The sequence below is a fragment of the Sphaeramia orbicularis genome, chromosome 6 (genome assembly GCF_902148855.1).
Source record: "Sphaeramia orbicularis chromosome 6, fSphaOr1.1, whole genome shotgun sequence".
In the NCBI taxonomy this organism is placed as follows: domain Eukaryota; kingdom Metazoa; phylum Chordata; class Actinopteri; order Kurtiformes; family Apogonidae; genus Sphaeramia; species Sphaeramia orbicularis.
This window is the reverse complement of record NC_043962.1, coordinates 36,370,101-36,390,454: the sequence shown is the minus strand read 5'-3', so window position 1 is coordinate 36,390,454 and position 20,354 is coordinate 36,370,101. Positions and strand designations below refer to the sequence as shown.

Genomic DNA, 20,354 nt, shown 5'->3' with positions numbered 1-20,354 from the left:
CACCGTTGACTTCTTGTGCCTGGGCTCAGACGTAAGCAACTATAAACTTACGTTTCATTATATTCTTTACATAACTGTCCTTAAAGTCCCATTAGGTGGTGACTGACCTCTGTTTACAGTCATTTAGGGAAGTGAAGCTTTGAATTGTGGCACCTGTCCAAAAGACGAGGCGTGAACAGGGGAAAAGAAATGTGATGCTGCATCCGCGTTCAGACAGCGTTATGACCTCTGGGTCCTTTAAACCTCTTAAGGCAGGGCTTCGTCTCATTCTTTTAGAAGAGCTTCTCTGCAGACTCAGTGGTCTGCGGCTTTGCTCTGCTGTTTGATTTCATTTTTCAGTTTTTTTTTCTCTTTTCTCCTTTCCTGTCAGCAGCGTCCTTATCGCTGCCCTTCAGCGCTGCAGCTGCACTGTTTCTGCTGCAGTCTGCACTCTCTACGAGTTCATAACAGAACAAAACACCTCAAACAAACTTATTCTGCTTTTACATTCAATATCAATAACTCATAATCCTGTCACGGTGTCAAAAAATACACCTTTAGGTCTTTTCTTTTTTTTTTTTGCAAGAAAAGTTAATGGTGGAAAAATCTGAAAGTCTGCAGCTGGATTATTATTCTACAGTGTGAATTTTATTTTAACAGTCGACTTCACTCTCCCTTGTGATGCTACTGCGTAAAAGTGTTCTGCCGGCAGCATTATAACTTTACAGTCAAGTTTTAAAACAAGCACTTACACTATTTAAACCTCTTGCTTTAAAAAAAAAAAAAAAAAAAAAAAAATATATATATATATATATATATATATATATATGTGTGTGTGTGTGTGTGTGTGTGTGTGTGTATATATATATTTCATATGTTTTTAGTCATTTTTACGTCCAGCCCCTATGAACAGTTTTGCTGCGTAAAGTAAGCTGTAAGATGTAAGTAAGATGTGATGTTTCAGAAATGATGACATCTATTTCTGTTGCTCTTGTCACTGTAGAATATTTGCTGCAATAAACCTGTTTGGCCGCAGTGATCCATACATTTGCATCTAATCTCAAAAATTTAACATGGAAAATGTAAATGTATTGGAAACGTGAACACAGACAGTTTCTATTGACTTGCAAAATACAGCATCTAAAGAAAAATGATGATATAACATAATCATACTGGACTGTATGAAGTAAACAACAGGGAAAAACATGATCAAATGAAAATGAAAATGCTGCTTCAGTGGATTAAAGGAAGTTTAGGATTATGGATGTTCTGTCTGTTGGTGAGTCACATATTGTGCTTCTAAATATGCTTTTTGGCTTTCAGCAAACAGACAATATTTTCTACTTTGATCCGTTTCCTGAAATTCAAGATTAACAGATAAGACTGGCAAACTGCTTGGATTTCCCAAAGGTAAGCGAATCTCACAGAACTAGAATTATAGACTCACCGTTGATTACTCACTCTAACCCGTCATGGTGAAGGTAATATCCATGTCTGTCGACTCACATCACAGAGGTTTTTAATAATGTCATTTTGTTGTTTATTTATTTGTCGAAATGGAAGCTCCTGGGAATCATTTCCAGTTTTCTACATGTTAAATTTAAGTGTTTCTAAGACCTTTTTAAGACTAAGAACAGAATTTAATGCCCATTTCACAGTCTATGTCACGGCTGTACTGGCAAAATTTGTGACTCCTAGAATTTAGGTAAATGTATTTATTTACTCCAACGCCTTGATTCCCATCGTTTCAAGTCATTTGTCATCGGGGGCTGCAAAGTTAGAGATAACTGGTTCCTAATTACCTCCGCCAAGGAATGGAGGTTATGCTTTCATCGGGGTTTATTTGTCTGTCTGTCTGTCTTTTAGCAAGATAACTCAAAAAGTTATGGAAGGATTTTGATGAAATTTTCAGGAAATGTTGATATTGGCACAAGGAACAAATGATTACATTTTGGTGGTGATTGAGGGGGAAGGAGGCTGATCTGCCTTGGTGCAGGTCTGCGCTCTCCGAGTGCTTTTCTAGTTTCAGTATAAATTGTCGGGTTGGAACGGGTGGAACTGAGTCGACTAACCTTACTTTCTTTGCAGCTTGGACATTTTTCAGACACATTTAAACATAATACAGCCAACAAGTTTATAGCAACATAAGACCTACCGTATCAAATTTTGTACCTTTTAAAGACTTTTTAAGATATTAAATGAAGATTTGTAAATTCAAGACTTTTAAGACTTTTTAAGACACCACTGGAACCCTGTTTATTACTATTTCTGTTTAGTAGAGTACTCTGATAGGCTTTTCCCACTAAATTAGTTCTGATTCTGGTTCTTGTACTGGTTCTGTTCAGGATTCTTGGAACCCTGGTGCCATGTTTGAATCAGCCTGTGTTTTCCCCCAGTTTTGAGGAGAACCCTTCAGATAAAAGATGTGTCATTAACAGAGGATGATGCACAACAGACCACGTGGTAATATATTACTCATCCAGGCTGACAAGTTTGACTGAATTCTTAATCTAAGTTTGTGGTTTATTATTTGTTCTTTTCTTCAAATCAGACCAGTCAATTTACTCAGTCTTGTGCTGTATTTTATCATTTTTCTCTTCTTTTTTTATTTATTTATTCATTATTAAAGTCAGAAGTTACTAAATCACCTTGCAGTGGGTTTAATCAGAACCTTTTTTCCACCACTTTCTCAGAGAGGTACATTGTTTTTGTCATCTGGGATTGTGAACTCATTAATTTTTGGTCAAACTTCTCAGAATGGTCCAAATCTGTGTGATGCAGGCTTTTTGGTGGTAAAGAGCTGATAAACAGTGAAGTACCTGAAGCTCAATATCAGCAAAACCAATGAACCTGAAGTAGATTACAGGGGAACGGGAGGCTCCTTGTCCTGGTTAGAAGTCAAATCAATAAAAAACTGGAATGGATTCATAACACTGAAGCCTCCTCAGGAAGGGACAGAGCAGACTACTCTTCCTGAGGGGAATCCTGATTTATAGTGTTGAACATTGGCCAGAAAAGCGTTTGGTAGAACCTTAAGATGTCACAGTGAAGATTAGCTTTGGCCTTTTGGATATAACTTATCATCACTTCATCATCCTATTACACATGCATGGGAAATTTTGTCATAATAGAGATGCAAAGCCCTGTCCCTGTTGGTTAAGACCCACAGGACTTTATTTATTGGAAAAAAGTAAATAATAATACACTCAGAAAGATAAGAGTAATGTTTAGATCCTGGCTGAATCATGCCCATATTTACACACTGATGTTTATCAGTTTAAAAACAATTTTACAAGTTAAGTCATCACAGTTTGTGGTAAAACTAATCAAGTATGAGACTGAAAATGCATAAATATAAAGAGTACACACCCAAAAGTTGTGGAGGTGCCGTCTTTGTAACTGTCTGCCCCCAGTCTGTTTGGAGTCTGTGAAAAATTAGTCTCAACTGAGTTCCTCTTTAAGAATGACAGACTGCAACTTTGATGTCCACATGTGTCAAAACATTTAAGTATATGCACCTTGGTACCCTGCTGTAATGTTTGCAAGAGGATAGAATTCCATAAATTACTGTATCTATATTTAGTACCTCCCCTAACTCACAGCAAGGTTTGACCAACACATTCCCATGAGTTCAACTTTGAATTCAAGTCCACGTGAACGTGAATTATTGTTCTCAGGAGAAAGTCATGACTGGATAACCTGAAAACCCAAAATATGTCACTGTCATGACTGCCACCAGTGTAGTAGTCAAAAAAACAACAACTTAAACAGTACTACAGCACTAATAAGTAAGTGCATCAGTTTCAACAGTCACCATATCGTCTTTCCTTTATGCCATAGAGCTCTGTTGTCATATGAAAACTACAAAAAAAAACATCAGCAATATCATCCTATATTATAAAAGGGAAGTGGACTCTGTGTGTCTCTGGCATCACACAAAATCTGGAAAGAGAAGACTGCTGCAGTTTGGTATACTTGTGTATTTTTGGTCAAGGAAGAGACTAGCGAAAACGTCAAGATGATAGGACCAATATTTTGGGAGATATTACTAATTTTGGAATACAATGGTGGGTCTCTGTGTCACTCCGTGGGTGTTTCCTTTTTTTCTGTGCGTGAGTGGATTATGTGTTACAGGTGGAGCCAGATCCTGCACCCGGATGGGACCAGCTGCCGGAGGCAGACCAATAAAGACCGCGGAGCTGGGCCGGACCAGGGTTGCCATTCCTCCACTCCCAACCCCGCCATCATTCTGTCTTTGTTCGTGCTTTCGGCAGTAGGGGTGGACTGCCCTTTTCGTTTGTCTCGTTTTCTCCTGTTTTTGTAAGGGAGGTTAGTCTCTGTATTTTGGTTTCTTTACGTTGCAGGTCAGCTTCGTTCTTGTGTTAGAAAGTTTTGTTTGTTATTTTGGCCAGAGCCCACCCTGAAGTTTCAGCTGTGCTTTTTGTTCAGTTTTCATTATCTGTAATGTGCACTCTGTAAATAAATCACTTTTTTCTTAACATGCACAACCCATGTCCGGGGTTTCTCTCTGTGGCTTGGGAGTGAGGAAAGGTGTCCACTCTATTTCATGTTATGTCCTAGGGTCCCCAGGCCAGGGCGTAACAAATGGCCTCCCAATGGCCAATTACATTGATATGCCCAGAATCAAAGAATTGAAGTGGGTTACCTAGCAACAGATAAACAATAGGGCCATGTTGCCATGATTTGCAGAAACAGACATACCAGCTGAGAGGTTATTCAACTGAAAATGTGGAATTTGCCACGAAAGTAAAGGAATGAACTGTATCAGAGGATCTAGAACCCATGGTTCCCCATGAGTCAATGCACTAGTTTGAGCTATAATACCTCCTCTCATCCTTCTTGATTCTCTATATTACATTTCCCAGAATTCTGTGGTCAACAAATATTCAGTTGGTGAATGCATTTAGAGATCAGTCAATGATAATTATCTCAAGCAAACTAAATAAATTCCATCATATATATTTTTTAGATTTGCTCCAATCAAGGTTATTATCGTTAACGAAAACGAATGAAATGACGAAAACTAAAATTGAAAAAACATTTTCGTTAACTGAAATTAATAAAAACTCTAATTAAAAGAAAAAAACGATAACTAACTGAAACTGTATCGTGAGCTTACAAAACTAACTAAAACGTATAAAAATTATGGATACAATTCCCTTCGTTTTCGTCTTTGTCAATGTCGGATTGATATGAAATTGATTTATTTCGCTCCAGCAGTTTGAGCTGGTGACACCATACAACACTTCCCAGTCTGTCATGTGTGGTCACTGGTGGTTTCCAGTTGTCTTCTGGTCCCCATTCTACCTGGAACATACAGACTAAAGCTGGGACAAAGGAGCACCGTCCTGTCTGGGGTTTACTGTAGTGATACATGGGTCGGGTTTTTTTTTTTTTTTTTTTTTTTTGGCGTACCGTGTGTGTGCGTGTGAGTGACAGAGACAGAGCAGAGCTAAAGGTCAGAGTCAGTGTTGAACTAGCATCCAGGTTAAAACTGGAGAGTTTATCACCATGAAAAGGCCTTCCAAGCCCTGAACTGCACAGTTTAGAAGAGGAGAAAAGAGGAGGATGAAAACTAATCCAATTACAGAGGTATGGAACCTGTTAGAATGTTAAAAAACGTTTGATGTTACTAGCTACAGCTAGCTGAACTGAAATGAAGCAAAGTTGGCTAATAATGGAACTGGAGATGATTAAGAGATGAGAGATCTGCTAAAGTGTGGTTTACTGCTGAGGAACTGGGTTATATATGTTTATAAGTGGTTTATATATGTTTCTGTCTGCTTTAACTGCTGGTTAGCTGGTTTATAATAGGTTCCTATCTGCTTTAACTGCTGGTTAGCTGGTTTATATATGTTTCTATCTGCTTTAACTGCTGGTTAGCTGGTTTATATATGTTTCTATCTGCTTTAACTGCTGGTTAGCTGGTTTGTAATAGGTTCCTATCTGCTTTAATTGCTGGTTAACTGGTTTATATATGTTTCTATCTGCTTTAACTGCTGGTTAGCTGGTTATATATGGTTCTATCTGGTTTAACTGCTGGCTGCTTTGTGCATCTCCTCTCATGCTTTGCACATCTTCGCATTGTTTCACGTAAGTGACGTTGTGTATGGATTGCACCCCACCTCAACCTGCTATAGGGAATTTATACATTGTACGGTACACTGTGTCTCTGCTCAGTCCATGAGCCGCCCTAACCCGACCCCCAAATAAAGTGTCCAGGGTAACCCATATCCATGCCTCACTAATTTCTTTGAATAGGATGGTGAGGAAGATAAAATATATGAAATAACTAAAACTAATACTAAAACTAAACTAAACTAAACTAAAACTAAGCATTCAGAAAAAAACGATAACTAATAAAAACTAACAAACCTGCTCTAAAAACTAATTAAAACTAACTGAATAAGAGAAAAAAAAGTCAAAACTAATTAAAACTAAACTATAATTTAAAATCCAAAACTATTATAACCTTGGCTCCAATTACATGTGCATTATAATACGCAGTACTACAAACACAGTACTATAATTTCTCTATCTCTCTCTCTCATACAAAGTCTATGTCGCTCTCTTCATTCAGTGCTCAGGCTGCAGCTGCAACGCTCTCTGCTGTTACTATTTCTGTCAAACTCAGCTTTAATGCACGTTACACAGTCAGTATAACACAGAGAGAACACACGCACACACACACCCCACCATTAGTGGCAGCTCCGCGACAGATATATATGCACTCTCTCTCTCTCTCTCTCTCCTCTCTCTCTCGCTCTCTCATTCGGTAGGCTGGGTGTGTTGGACAGAGCGCTGAGACGATCAGAGGAAGCAGAGAGAGAATTGCTGTGGAGGAAGAGGAGGACGAAAGAAAGCCGTATTGGATCCGGAATAAAACTCCAGTTCGGCTTCTGGTTTCATGCTTTAAAGACGCTTCCGGTCTCTGTTTTTAAACGGGAATCAAGCTTTGTGGTTTTTAAAGTAAAGACCAGTATCTGTCATTCAGTTACAAAGACAAGTGTGATTTCTGGCTCCAAAGTGAAATCCATATTCTGGAGAACAGAGTCTGTTCTTTGATTTTTAAGACTGAATCTGGATTTTTGGCATCTTTTCTGAGCACTGCAGATGAAGGAGAGGGAGAACAGTTTCTGTCCTCTTTCTCTGTTTGGAGGCTGAAGCAGCAGAGCAGATGGTGAGCGGTGTGTGTGTGTTTGTGTGTAGATACTCTACTGTATGTACAGCATGCATGGCGCATGTACCTTTAAAAGTGACAAAAAGTGTTTGTTTTCATCTGTGCCCCAATATACAGACAAAAGTAAATGCACAGTTTTTTGTTAGTTTTTTTATGGGCTGCACCCTCAGTTTCCTAAGAAGAGAATCTTACCAAATCTTACAAAGTATTTCAGATATGTCAGCGCTTTATCTGTAAAAATCATAAAATAGTAACAGAAGCATCTCCCAAAGTGATTTATATAAATGTTTTCAGCTGATCAAATTAAAAACATGCTCAAAACTGTCAATATTTTTCAGTCAATTGACTAATGAATTCATCAGGATATTGTTAAAGCTGCAGTGCTCACTAGTTTTTAGTGTCACAGCGCAAACATTAACAAACAATCAGGATATTACAACTCAAATGGTCTGAGAGAACAAGACGTCTGCATCTTTTACTTCCCTCTCTTGATGGGCTGTAGAAAAATCGACTCTGTGATGCAGGTTTTTGGCAGGTTTAGGCATGGGGGTTAAATATGTGACTGACAGATGAAATTACCAATCACTGATCAGATTTTGTCAGACAGAACCTGGACACAATTCTACTTTTCTACTCATACGGAAGTTTGGAAATGTGGTTTCACTTTCCCATGACTGCATGAAATGGTGAGAGGTTCATACATATTTATATTTAGTTTTTTGATTGGGATTGAGAGGTGAGAGCTGCAGAAGGAAGGTGTCTGTTCTCTAATTTTGTCACTTTTTTCCCCCCTACAGTGACATAAATATCTCAGATGACCATTCATGCAGTTTTAGTTTGTGTTTCCTTCTCCTGTCAGGTCCATAATGGTTTTCCCAGTGAGTGGAAGTGACTATTCTGTACAATGAAAACACAATAGTCCAACACCTTTGAGATGAACTGAGGCTGAAAGGGGGTACATCTCAGCAGAAAGGTTCAACATCTAAGGGATGGTGGTTAATGGCCATCGTGCAAACAAACACCATATGACCAAAAATGTTGATATGTCCACATACTTTTGGCTACACAGGGTACATTACGTGTGCTTTTACCACACAGAAACTGTCTAAAAGCGTGTGGGAGTGAGCTGGTGTGTGTTCTGGTGTGCGCCTCTCTGTTGTTATTTACTTGACTACGGTGTGGTGACTGCAGTGTGTTTTTGCTTTCGGCCTTTTGGAACGAATGCTCGGCTGCCTCGTTCTCAGGCTGTTTGGAGGAAAAGAGCAGCCACAGGGGGGGAGAGCCTGTCTGTCAGAGGCCATTAAGCAGCTAGCGGGACGCCACGTTAGAGCCCAGAAAACTGGAGCGATGCACTGCAGATGAAGCAGGGAACATGAAATCGGCAGGACTTCAGTGACAAAACCCAAACAGCAGAGTTTTAAATTGAGATAATGATCCAGCACTTTGCCACATGGAGATACAGCTCCCCCCTCCCCCCCTTCTGTTATAGCACAATGTCAACCTAAAAACAGACACAGAGAGGATTGGTCACCTGGAGAATGATAAAAATATGTTTTTAACACATAACTACAGTAGCAGTCAGTCAAAAGTTTGTGAAAGGATACCTGACATTACAGTTTGGGTTTGATGAATGTTTTTGAATAAATCCTGGTTTAATCAGTGTGGAGCTTATGTTGTTCATTATATATTGCTTGGTATCATACCCAGTGTCCCAAGTTATGCTAAAAAGTACAGATATCTGCAGTTTTATGACCTTTTGAGACCTTCTTTGTAATTTAAGACTTGCTTCAAACCAAACAGCTACAAGCTGTTCTTGTACAACTTGCAATTAACAATATTAGATGAAAGTTAGCATACAAATATTAAGGTAAACTACTGAAATCTATTATTTAAAGAAGCAGATAGGCCTATGTTTGTTTGTTTTTCTCTCTTGATGGACAGAGATGCCACATTGATCCACATACCAGTTGGATGTCCTCCAGTACATTCTGATTGAGCTGCACAGTTGGCATTAGTGGTTGTTGGTTCCATGTTGGTTTAGTTTAGTTTTTATTACCGTGATCAATAAGAATACACAATACACAAAATGTCATAGGCGAGCCTGAATTCAGCGCAACTCACATGTAAAAGTAACATTAACTTCATATCGATATCCAAACTATTTTTAAGGCCTATTCAAATTGTGTTCAATTCAGATCATTGGATTTTAAGACATCTTGAGGACCCATGAAACCCTGCAAATGTAGGCTTTGGCAAAATGTATTAATAATTCAGCCTCAAGTTAGAGATTCCCCATTTATCCAAATGTTAAGACCAAATCCATAGTGTTGTTTTGTTTTCACTATCTGGCTGATGCAAGAGTTTTAGCTGACACAGAAGCTGTGGTACAGCAACATCAATTTCCTTTTGCACTGTTTATTACTCTGGTACAGAGAAGCTCTCAATACCACTATAAGAAATAGCCACTGATAAACACTACGGTAAGTTTATTGGAATTGTAGAAAAAAAAAAGGTGTGGACAGCTGGAAAAGACCTGTGGCCAACCACACTGACTACAGTCTAGTTTGTACAAAGACACATAAAGATGGAGCATAAACGAACAAACTTAAACATGAATCTCGAGGCCTCAAACTGTAAAAACAGAACATGGAAACGAAAGAAAAACAAGCAAATTGACCAGCAGATATGGCAACTTTGACAGCAGGATTACTGCTTCTATGATTAGTCAGATGATATTATTTTAGGATGCAATCTGTGAGACTGAATGAAAATGATCAGAAAGCAAGAGACACTATTGGGTAAGTGCTTTTCCAGATATTTGTATTCTATATCAAATATAAAAAGTCAAGCAGCTTCAGGCTTCATTATGATCTGTTCACCTTCCTGTGTGGCTCTGGGTTATGAGGTTATTAAATAACATATGCAGCATATACAGAGTTTACTGCAGGTCTGGTTAAAGTGCTGTAACTTCAAGTCTCAAACTAAACAGATGTGTGATGATAAAACAGAAACACAGAGTCGGTTAGTGTGGTGATGGGGGGGGCGGGGGGTGGTTCTTCAGGACCAGTTGTTCTGACACCATCTGGACTCCTGAACAGGGACTCGTCTGTCCCACTCAGGGATTGAAACCACAGTTTTAATCTGTCTCCTGCTGCTGTTGGGTGGGCGGCGTCTAATCTGGTTGATGGTGCATTTGACAAGCTGCTTCAGGAGTTGGATGTGTGAGATTTTTTTTCATTTTTCTACAAATGCGAAAGCACTTTTGAGCTGTGATGTCAAGGATTACAAGGATTATAATACAGGACAGTCCAACATTTAGACATGTTGGGCTATGTTTGTCTAAATAAAGGATGCGCACATATAATGGCTAAACATCGGTATCTGTCAGCCTTGTATGACAAACAGCTCAGTTATTACTCAGTTATCACTTTGCTTTGTGTGTTTGCTTGTTTGTTTGTTAGCAAGATAACTCAAAAAGTTAAGGATGGATTTTCATGAAATTTTCAGGGAATGTTGATACTGGCACAAGGAGCAAATGATAAAATTTTGGTGGTGATCAGGGAGGGATCTGTCTTGGCAGAGGTCTGCGCTCCGAGTGCTTTTGTTGTTTGTTATATAATGACAAATTCTTTGTTTCCCAGGTATAAAAAAGAGAAGAAATAAGAACAAAAACCAAAGAAACAAAGTAAAGAAACAGAAAATAATATATGTCAGCATGGGTGATCAGCCAAATTCACCCTTCAAACAACGGTATTGGTCCACAATTTCAGAGTTGCGCATGATTAATAGGGACTTAAAGTCTTAACACATCAATTAGGTCACAATACACAAACAAACATAATGCTTAATCATCAAATCCAAAATGCTGTTGGACACATTAACAGACTCAGAGAAGCTCAGTGAAATACAACAAACTGAGTTAATCTACCAGCCCAGTATTGTTTAACACAAAGCTAATACTGTTAAATAGCACTAGTACAACTGAGAAAATCGTCATAGATTGCAAGTGCTAGTGGACCATCAGTTATGGAATCAGTGTGAAAAACTGCAGCCAGTCCTTCTGATTACGCTAATAAGTCTTGTCAGTTAAATAAATACTGTTATCCAAACATAAAACAATATTACAAACTCTATAAACTACAATATAATACATACAAAACACTACATAAGCCAATAAAAGTTGTTAAACTGTATTTTACAAACAACCCCAGTGGGGAAAGTTTGACTTTAGGTGCATCTGACGTCCTCAACCTACACCCAGCAGCCTCAGCTCTCTCTGTGGCATCCTTAAAATTCCCCCATCTTAAAAGAAAGAAACACTAAGTAGGGCAGAGAGGAAGGGGACGTAAAAAGAGATGGATGAAGGAGGGATAAGATAGTGGATAACAGGGAAGCAGCCAGGAGCAACTGCAGCTCTTGATAAACAGAAGATGACATACCGACCCCTATGTTTGCTTTTGTTTTGCTCCTCAGCTTGCAGCTATAAGTGTGTTTCAAAGTGTGTAAGGGTGAACCGTGTGCGTTATTAAGCCTCGTGTGTAGGATTTATACAATGGGAAATCATTTTTGTCAGTAAATCCTCTCCCTTGTTTCTGTAAAAAGTGATTCAGGGTTCCATCTGTTAAACCAGAGAAGGACAGGGGTCAGAGGTCATCCTCCACATAGATATTCCAAGCAGAGTTCATCCTCTTACAGGAGGTTGTAGTGGATCTAATATGACTTACAGCTGTCAACATCTTGAGTTACTTGAAACTGATGAATCTTATATATTGCCAGCTTCAGTGAGGAGGTTATGGGATCACAACTGTTCCTGTGTTCGTCACACGATTAAGCAAAGTAATTTCAGCAATTTTCATGAACGAGTATGAACCAAGGACAAACTCCTTACATTTTAGAGCAGATCTATGAAGTTACAAAGAATAAGAGCTAAGACCTTTGTTACCATAGTAACCTAACAAGTGGCACCAACTGGTAGAATGAAGGAAAATATATCTCAATATTTCTATTTAAATAATATTGTGGAAGAAGAAGAAGACTGGACTAATGGCCTCTGAGTGACGCACATATAGTATTTATTTATTTATACAGTGCATAATGCTGTACTCATACTGATCCTACAGTTGAGTTTTCTAAGAAGTATAATATATATCCAATAATATATATCCATATATATCCAATATTTTCTAACATATATATAAATGTCTGTTCTAGAACCTGCTTAATTATGATAGTCAAGTTGCTTACCACTAGTTGCTTTTCCATTGACCCTCAAATTGCACAAATAGAACTTGTGCGTTAAAATTTGCCTAATGGAAAACAACAATTTCGCCAAAACTCTCATTTTTCGATTAAAAGTTTTTGTTCTGGCAAGAGGTGGTTTTTCGGGCGTAGCACAATTGCTATATTATGAAAAACTGCAATGGAAAGACCTTTTTCTGCAACTAGTGTCACATGAAAACAAAAAATGCATGTTGACAGATGTTACACCAAGTGAAAAAGAAGAGTTTAAAAAAAAAAACATGTCGCGGTATGTGTGGACACACCAGGAAAGCAAATCTTTTTTTTTTTTAATTTAGTATGGGATAGAGGAGTAATATATAATAATAATGACAATATCTGTAAATCTACATGATATTTACATTCGTCGCCATGTTTATGGAATGACTTCTCGTGTCATCTCGCAATAATAAAAAAACAAATTATCGCATTTGTGATTTAATGGAAAAACCGACACTACACACTTCTGTTTTTTCAACATTTAGTTAATATCGGTAAAGTTTTGCACATATATCCAATGGAAAAGTGACTACTGTGTCTACTAAAAATGTATTTAGACTGAACATGCACACTTCAGATCTGCATTTACACTGAACAATGATAATGATAATAATGACAGGGCTAAGTGCTAATACAGTGCTTCCATTCCATACATAAATGCACAGTTTCTCCAAAGCCCTTCAGAATCAGTCTCTAAACACTTCAATAGAATTAGAAAATATCACTTCTGTGTGAAATAATAAAGGAAGCCTATAGTTCTGCAGAGACATTTTGTATCTCTGCAGATCTGTGCAGTGATGGGAGCTCTGAATAACATTTCATTGCAGAGGTTTGAAGAGAAGCCAGCATGCACACCTCTAAAATTCAGTCATGTCATATGCAGCCTGATGCACTCTGGGTTCCTTTTGTTTTTTGTACACCAATCATCCCAAGCTTCCTCCCTAAATCCCCAAACGTAGCAAAGTGCCTGATGCAGTATCAATGAGAAAGATGCATCAAAGAAACACGTAGTAGCAAAAAGTTGAAGCAGAATGAATTCTTTTTTCTTCACACAGCCTGAGAGATTTTCTGGTGCTGTTTTTTGAAATGACAAAGCTTTAAATGTCCAGAAAATATAACCATAACTGGACATAGGTGTGTCAACAAACTGAAAAAAAAAACAAAACAAAACATGTTATTGTCCTCTAAATATATGTATAAAACAAAACACACATATTAAATCTATCTTTGAACATCATCCATGAAGTAAACCTCCGACATTTGCCCTTCTAGTTTAATGACGCCAATATTCTTTAGGGGTCACATTGTCTCCATTCCCTATATATCCTCCTACTATGTTCATACTCCTCCTGCATTGTAATATCTCCCATTTTGTAATGCCAGCTGTGGCCTGAGGGCACCTTCCTGCCTAACGCAGTCCATAGCAGAGTGACTGGCATCTTTGTGCCAATTTAACAAAAGAAAGACCGGCAACAAAAGAAAGACCTTGAGGCAGCGATTTTCTGACTCTTTATAGCCACTGCACACGGATGGAGTGACAGCGCTTTTCTTTTTCTCTCCAGCTTTATCTCCTGTACACACTTCCCTCTGCATATCTGAATCTGAAGCACTGCCAGCGATATCAGAGCAAGAGAAAATGAGCAAATTAAAAATCAACAAATCATCAAAAATACAAACATTTTTCTTGATTGTTAGAGTAAAACAATGCTGAGCCTGTACTGAATTTGCTGTGTACAGGAATTGTGAGTGGGAGTTAAGAAGACAGAAGTTGGCATTGACTTTTTCTCCGGTGTTGGTGTTGAAAACACAGAGGATTATTTCACTTCATCATGAAGCTCCTTGTGTGTTCTGTCTAAGCAAGAAAGGCAGAGAATGAAAAGGATTGAGGACAAATGAAACACTGAATTACAGCACAACTCCAGCCTGTAATGCCAATATACTGTAGATCAGCTGTGCCTGAGAATAAGCTGTTGATGTTTTTTAATCTGTACATACGATGCACTCCACTTAATCTCACATATTGAGTTGCACTCTTCATGGCAGCTGAGAGGTTGAGAAATAGGCTGAGGATTTGAGACTGAATCCCTGGATCAAATAGGAAGTGCAGAGTAGAGAGCGAATGTGTAAATATTTCATCAGCTACCAACAAGATGAATGAATGTAAATGCATGTGAAGCTGAAGGAGAGCAAAGAATATCTGAACAAAGCACAGGATTATCCTTTACAGTACTGTACAGTTGCAAAAAAAGTCCAAGTTCTGACGATGCAGAAACATTTGACTCACTTTCTTGTAGATCAAGTTCTGCTACTTAAAGAATTTCAGAGTTGAATGAATATGAAATTGAACTAGAAAAGATGAGCGTGTCATAAAGTATGAAAAGTATGACTAAGAAGCTGTGAGTGCGAGCTCAAGGATATAAAAACTGAAAGAAAGAGGTCAGCCACAACTCTGAAGGTGTATTAGCTCCAGAGATGTATCTGCAGAGCTAGTAAATCAAACTGCTATCAGAAGAAATGCAGCAACATCTATTTTTTGGGGGGGGCTCGGGGGTTTGTAAACACTGAAAATGGAAGATAATGTCTACCAAGTCACAAAGATTCACCATATCTCAAGTTTTGCCACTCGGTTTCAACTATTCCTCTGCTGAATTTTCATGAAAAATGCCTCAAAAAACATGTAATCTCTAGAGGCTGCCAGTCATGTCTGTTGTGAGCAGTGGAGGAAAAACTAGAAATAACAATGTTATGAGGCTAAATTTGCCAGAAGGTGGATGGATGGGTCAAACCAGCATGGGCTTCCTGTAGTCAATAAATCCCTTTATTCGGCGAGGGACTATTTTTGGTAATTTCTGCATCCATTAGAAGACAGTAACAGCAACAGTTACAGTGAGTCAACAATCTCAGGTCCAATGTGGTCTACAGGGTCTGTAAGGTCCACCTCTGTATGAACAGTGTGTGTACCTGCTCTGTAAGGTACCATGAAGTAATGGTACTAATGTAAGGAATGATGTTCAAAGGGATAATGTGGATGTGGACAGGGGTCTGGATCAGCACTTTGGTTGGTCTAATGTTCTAAAAGTAATGTTCTAATGTGTTCCTTTCACCTTATATGTGTTTTTCTTGTATTTTTTTTTATATGAATATATGTCTTGGATTTCTTTTTTTTTTTTTTTTCTCCAACTTACAGGAAAGGAACCAAATATGGTCACTTCATTAACCTTAATTTTCTACATAATACTTTTTTTTGTTTTTTTAGAATTCACAAAATGTGTTGCTCTTGTATTTTTAATATTTAATTCTTGGATTTTTAATTTTATTTATTTATTTATTTGCCACTTACCGGTAAGGAACCAAATATGGTAACTTCATTTACCTTGATTTCCTACATAATGATAAAACATTTTGAACAATTTCTCAAAAGTAATAAAGTCTTGTTCTGTCTTCCAATAACACACTAAGGTTGAAATTTTGAATTTCAGAGTATTTCTATGAGTGCCCAATAAAAGGTTAAGTTAGAAAGTGTCGAAAAGTACTAAATGTTCCCAATATTATCTGTTTCTTAGGACTTCCTGGTTGATTGGGTGTTGGTGTGACCTGGCAGATAGAGGTGTCACCCTGAAGCTTCAGCAGAATCGATGTGACAGACATGAAGATCTTGTACAACTATGGACAAAACTATGTGGAGAGTCTGGGTGAGTACACACAGGTACTTCATCCTTCACTCTGGGGGATTTTAAGGCTTTCATTCACATTGCAAAGTAGATTATACAACCTTATTTGTAGTGGTGGATTTTCAGTGTCATCTCAACCTGTTTCCAGTCGTAGTCTAATTGAGTATGCTAAACCCTCCTGCTGTAAACACTGCTCACACAGTCAATTTATGCCACTCAGGCTCAAATGTGAGACTGAATTTTTTGTATTTCTCAAACTCCACATGCGGTTCCACTGCTTTGACTCCCATTGTGAAGTATCTGAAGCACTTCCTGCACAAAATAAACCACGACTCATGCTGACTGCCTGGTATTAGTTTCAGACATGCTGCGAAACCTTGGTCAAACAGCCAGTTTTCATTAAATTTGCAATTTTATGTGTCTTCTGTATCTAACAGACAGTGCATCTGCTCTGCTGTTGCAGTCAAGATAGTTGTGATGTTACTGTAAAAAATGTTGCCAGTTATTTACTTTTTATAGAGCAGGAAAAAATACAAATCTAGTTTGCACATTTTTACATTTTTAAGATGAATGACTTGAATGAAAGATAATTTAATACAAGTTAAAGCTTAATTGTTAGATAAAAGAATTAGATACAGTGAAAGACTTTTTCCTTTGTAAAGGAAATGGACAACTAACAGTTTTCTTCTGCTTTACATTGCTTCATGCCCTGTATTAGTGAGGCTGCAGTCTTTCCCTGACTTTATGCTCTTAATGCAAAATTTTAATGAGTTATGTGTGCGCTCCAAAAGACCTGCCCTCAGGAACATCCCTTGTATCAATACCTGAGAATAAAGACACCTACTTGCTTCATTTACACCTTAATGAAACATCAAGTTTAACCCATAAAGACCCAAACAGCCTCTGGCAACCAAAATCATCTACTGATCTAAAACGATTAATACCTGCTGATCCACTAATCCTATCAATAAATGTGGATAATTGGTGAAAAATGCAGTTTGTCATCTTTTCATGGTCATCAGATATGACCCATTTGGACGTTCAGAGGTTCTGTAGTGAACATGGAAACACTGTCATCTTCTACAACATTGATTCACCAGTAAAACCCATGTTTGATCAAAGGCAGCTGATGGAGACTCTTGTTTTTATGTTCAATTATTGATATCATTGCTGAAAAAGTAAGTTTTCTCTGTTTCTGATTAAATAACCCTCAACTTTAATCTGAGCTCTTATGAACATCTACATGATCCGTGAATTAAATATAGGAAAAGACACGATTTAGGCTGAACAAATGCAAAATAAAGAAGATAATATAGCAATAAATGGTGAAAAATCATAGAAAAAGGTTAAATAGAGTGAAAAGTTTATTTGGGAACTGACACAAAAATAGCACTGGGTCTTCATGGGTTAAGCAGAGACCTGGTGTCATGGTCTTGGATGGACTGTAATACTGTGGTATATGCAGCTCCAGACTGAACTGCTTTACTAACAATTGTAGAGCCAAAGTCACTATAACCTCACAGGACATTGAAAGACTTAAAGGCTAAAAATAATAAACTCTTTTGCTTCTTTATCATGTTTTATTTCTAGTCTATGCTACACTGTCCAGTCTGGTTCTGGTTCTCCTGGGACTACTGGGCTCGGTCCACGGCTGTCCTGGTATCTGCAGCTGCTACGGAAACACCACTGATTGCTCTGCTGTCGGCCTCGTCTCTCTGACACCAATCCTAGCACTTCTGGATCAAGACTCTCTGATCCTCCGCCTGTCCCAAAACAACCTCTCCTCTCTGGGCACTACAGAACTGTCCAACTGCAGCAACCTGGAACTCCTAGATCTTTCCCAGAACCACTTTTCCACCTTGCAGCCTGGAGCTTTTTCAGGCCTGACTGGTCTGCGCTGGCTCAACCTCTCTGCTAACTACCTCGGAGTGCGCCTCACAACCTCTGACCCCAACAATAGCGTAGAGGTTATCCACGGCTTAAACAGAAGTCAAGGAAGCATCGGCCTGAGCAAAGAGGTTTTCAGGGGGCTGTGGCATCTGCGAGGGCTCGACCTGTCTTCTAACGGCCTCCTGTGGCTGCCTAAAGGCCTGCTGGATGGGCTACAAGGGCTGTCCTGGCTTTCTCTCGCCAGCAACAGGCTTGCGGCCCTTGACAGAGTCACCTTCGAGCCCTTGGTTGGGCTACAGCAGCTCCAGCTCGCGGGAAACCCTTGGGAGTGCGACTGTAAGCTGAGGGATTTCAAGCACTGGATGGAGTGGTTGATTTACAGGGGTGAGCAGGGCTGTTAAGACCTCTCCAAACATGAAAATACTCTGAAATTGATAGTTTTGCCAGTCAGCTTACGGTGTTTCACTGAGGCAAATCATTTTTTTTCCCACTATTTCAAATCTGTAGTTGAAAAGCTACCTAATCGAAGCAATTAATCTCCGCTCTGCAGGATGGATGTATGCTGAGCAAAGACATCTAAGAATATAATGACTTCGATCTCTCTCAATCCCCCTGTCTCCTTCTGTTTCCTTCGTTTCTCCACTTCATTCATTCCCTCCCCATTCTGCTCCTCTCTCTTTTTGTTTCCCCTCTCCGTCTGCTTTATAGATGGGCAGGTAGATGCGATGCGGTGCAGTCTCCCCGGGAATCTGAAGGGCAGGGACATCCGCAGCGTGCCAGCAGAGATGTTTAGCTACTGCCTGCAGAGTCAGACCAAGGAAGGCCCGCCAGGTTACTCGACCCGGCCTCCCTGCCCGCCCGGACGGGTCAGCAGCAACGAGGAATGCGTCCGCCAGCGATACCGACCCGTCAGCGTCCGCAGAGCCCACGGCACGCAAATAATAGCAGGTGTTGTTTGTGGCACGGTTTGTGTTATGATGGTGGTTGCGGCGACCTACGGCTGCGTCTACGCCTCATTGATGGCGAGGTACCAGAGAGAGATGAAGAGCCGGGGTCAACCTCTGATGGCCGAGTCTGGAGGCGAGACAGACCTGGAGGATGGACAAATGTCATCTCCAACCTCACCAGACGAGATGCCACCTAAAGAAGCATGTGGCATTGTGCATGGGTATCGAATCAGCAGCTTCTGACCCACTGCTGCTTCTGGATCTCATATGAGTCCAGATGGATCCTGCTGCCTCAGCTCCTCAGCTCTTATCACTGATGAGAGAACGTCTTGGGAGAGAAACCCTGTGGCTCTATGATTGTGCTGAAAATCTCTGGGCATGGACTGATTGTACACCTAATGGACTTGACTCAATTCAGAGAAGCTGGAATGCTGCAGCACTTCTTTTAATGTATGGATGCTCTGTGAATTGTTATTCCCTGCGCTGCATCTTTCAGCCAGCTTTTAAACTCCTCTGAAGCTGCTATTTGGCACTTCTGCACCTTGACTTCCCTTCATCTGTGTTTTTCTTTCTTCTTCAAAAATATTAAACTACCTTTTTGTTCAAGGCGTCTGTCTTTGTACCTGAGCCCAACAAGCACAAATCTCATGTGAATCAGTGAAACGTGACATTTCTCCTGTTGTTTGCTGCACAAATGTTCTTTTATCTTGATTACCCTTTTCTGTTCCATGTGATACTTAACACCTACATTTTAAGAAGTATTTCTATTAGTTGAATACCCTGTTGCATTCTATCAGATCATTTAAACCATATCAGAGTGGCGTTGCTTCCAGAGAAATGCTGCTTCAAGCTTTGTTACTCAGATAAACTGCAATCAAACCCAAACTAGAGCTGTACTGCCACCTAGAGGGCAAGCTTTGAGCTACAACAGCTTCCAATTCAGCACAAACTCAGATGCTCAGACATATGGTTAAGACAACAATTATAATCCCAGCAGTGCAAAAGTAAAATAAAATGAAAGATGACGTTATGAGGATGTTTGCAGAAATGAAGTGTAACCTCCAAATGTGTGTTTTTGATTTATTTTGTCCATATTTTCTGTGGAAAGCACATCAAACGTATCAAATTTAACTTGAGGACTGTTAATGATGCTGAAAATAATAAACTATATTTATCTAAAAATGTTTTTTTTACTCTTGTTGAAAGCATATAAAACACCCTAAAAACACCTAAAGACCAGTAAACCTGCTCAGTACATTTGTGTCACTTACAACAAATGTCTTTTAATATTTCAAACCAAGTATTGTCTGAATGATTGTTGTCATTTTTGTTTAGTCATTTGTTGTTGTTTTTTTGACAAAATGACTTCATATATTGGAAAAAGAGTTG

At 39.1% G+C, this 20,354-nt stretch overlaps 2 protein-coding genes across 5 annotated transcripts in view; one reads left to right on the top strand and one right to left on the bottom strand.

Annotated features, from left to right (window-relative positions):
* LOC115420484 (voltage-dependent calcium channel subunit alpha-2/delta-4-like) overlaps positions 1-20,354 on the bottom strand; it is a 103,800-nt gene that overhangs the window by 38,303 nt on the left and 45,143 nt on the right. The window lies entirely within an intron of this gene.
* On the top strand, positions 6,763-20,147 carry LOC115420486 (leucine-rich repeat and transmembrane domain-containing protein 2-like). The gene is made up of 4 exons (XM_030135739.1): positions 6,763-7,180; positions 16,021-16,149; positions 17,719-18,402; positions 18,727-20,147. The coding sequence occupies exons 2-4, from the start codon at positions 16,104-16,106 to the stop codon at positions 19,206-19,208; spliced, it is 1,212 nt and encodes a 403-aa protein (XP_029991599.1). The 5' UTR covers positions 6,763-7,180; positions 16,021-16,103; the 3' UTR covers positions 19,209-20,147.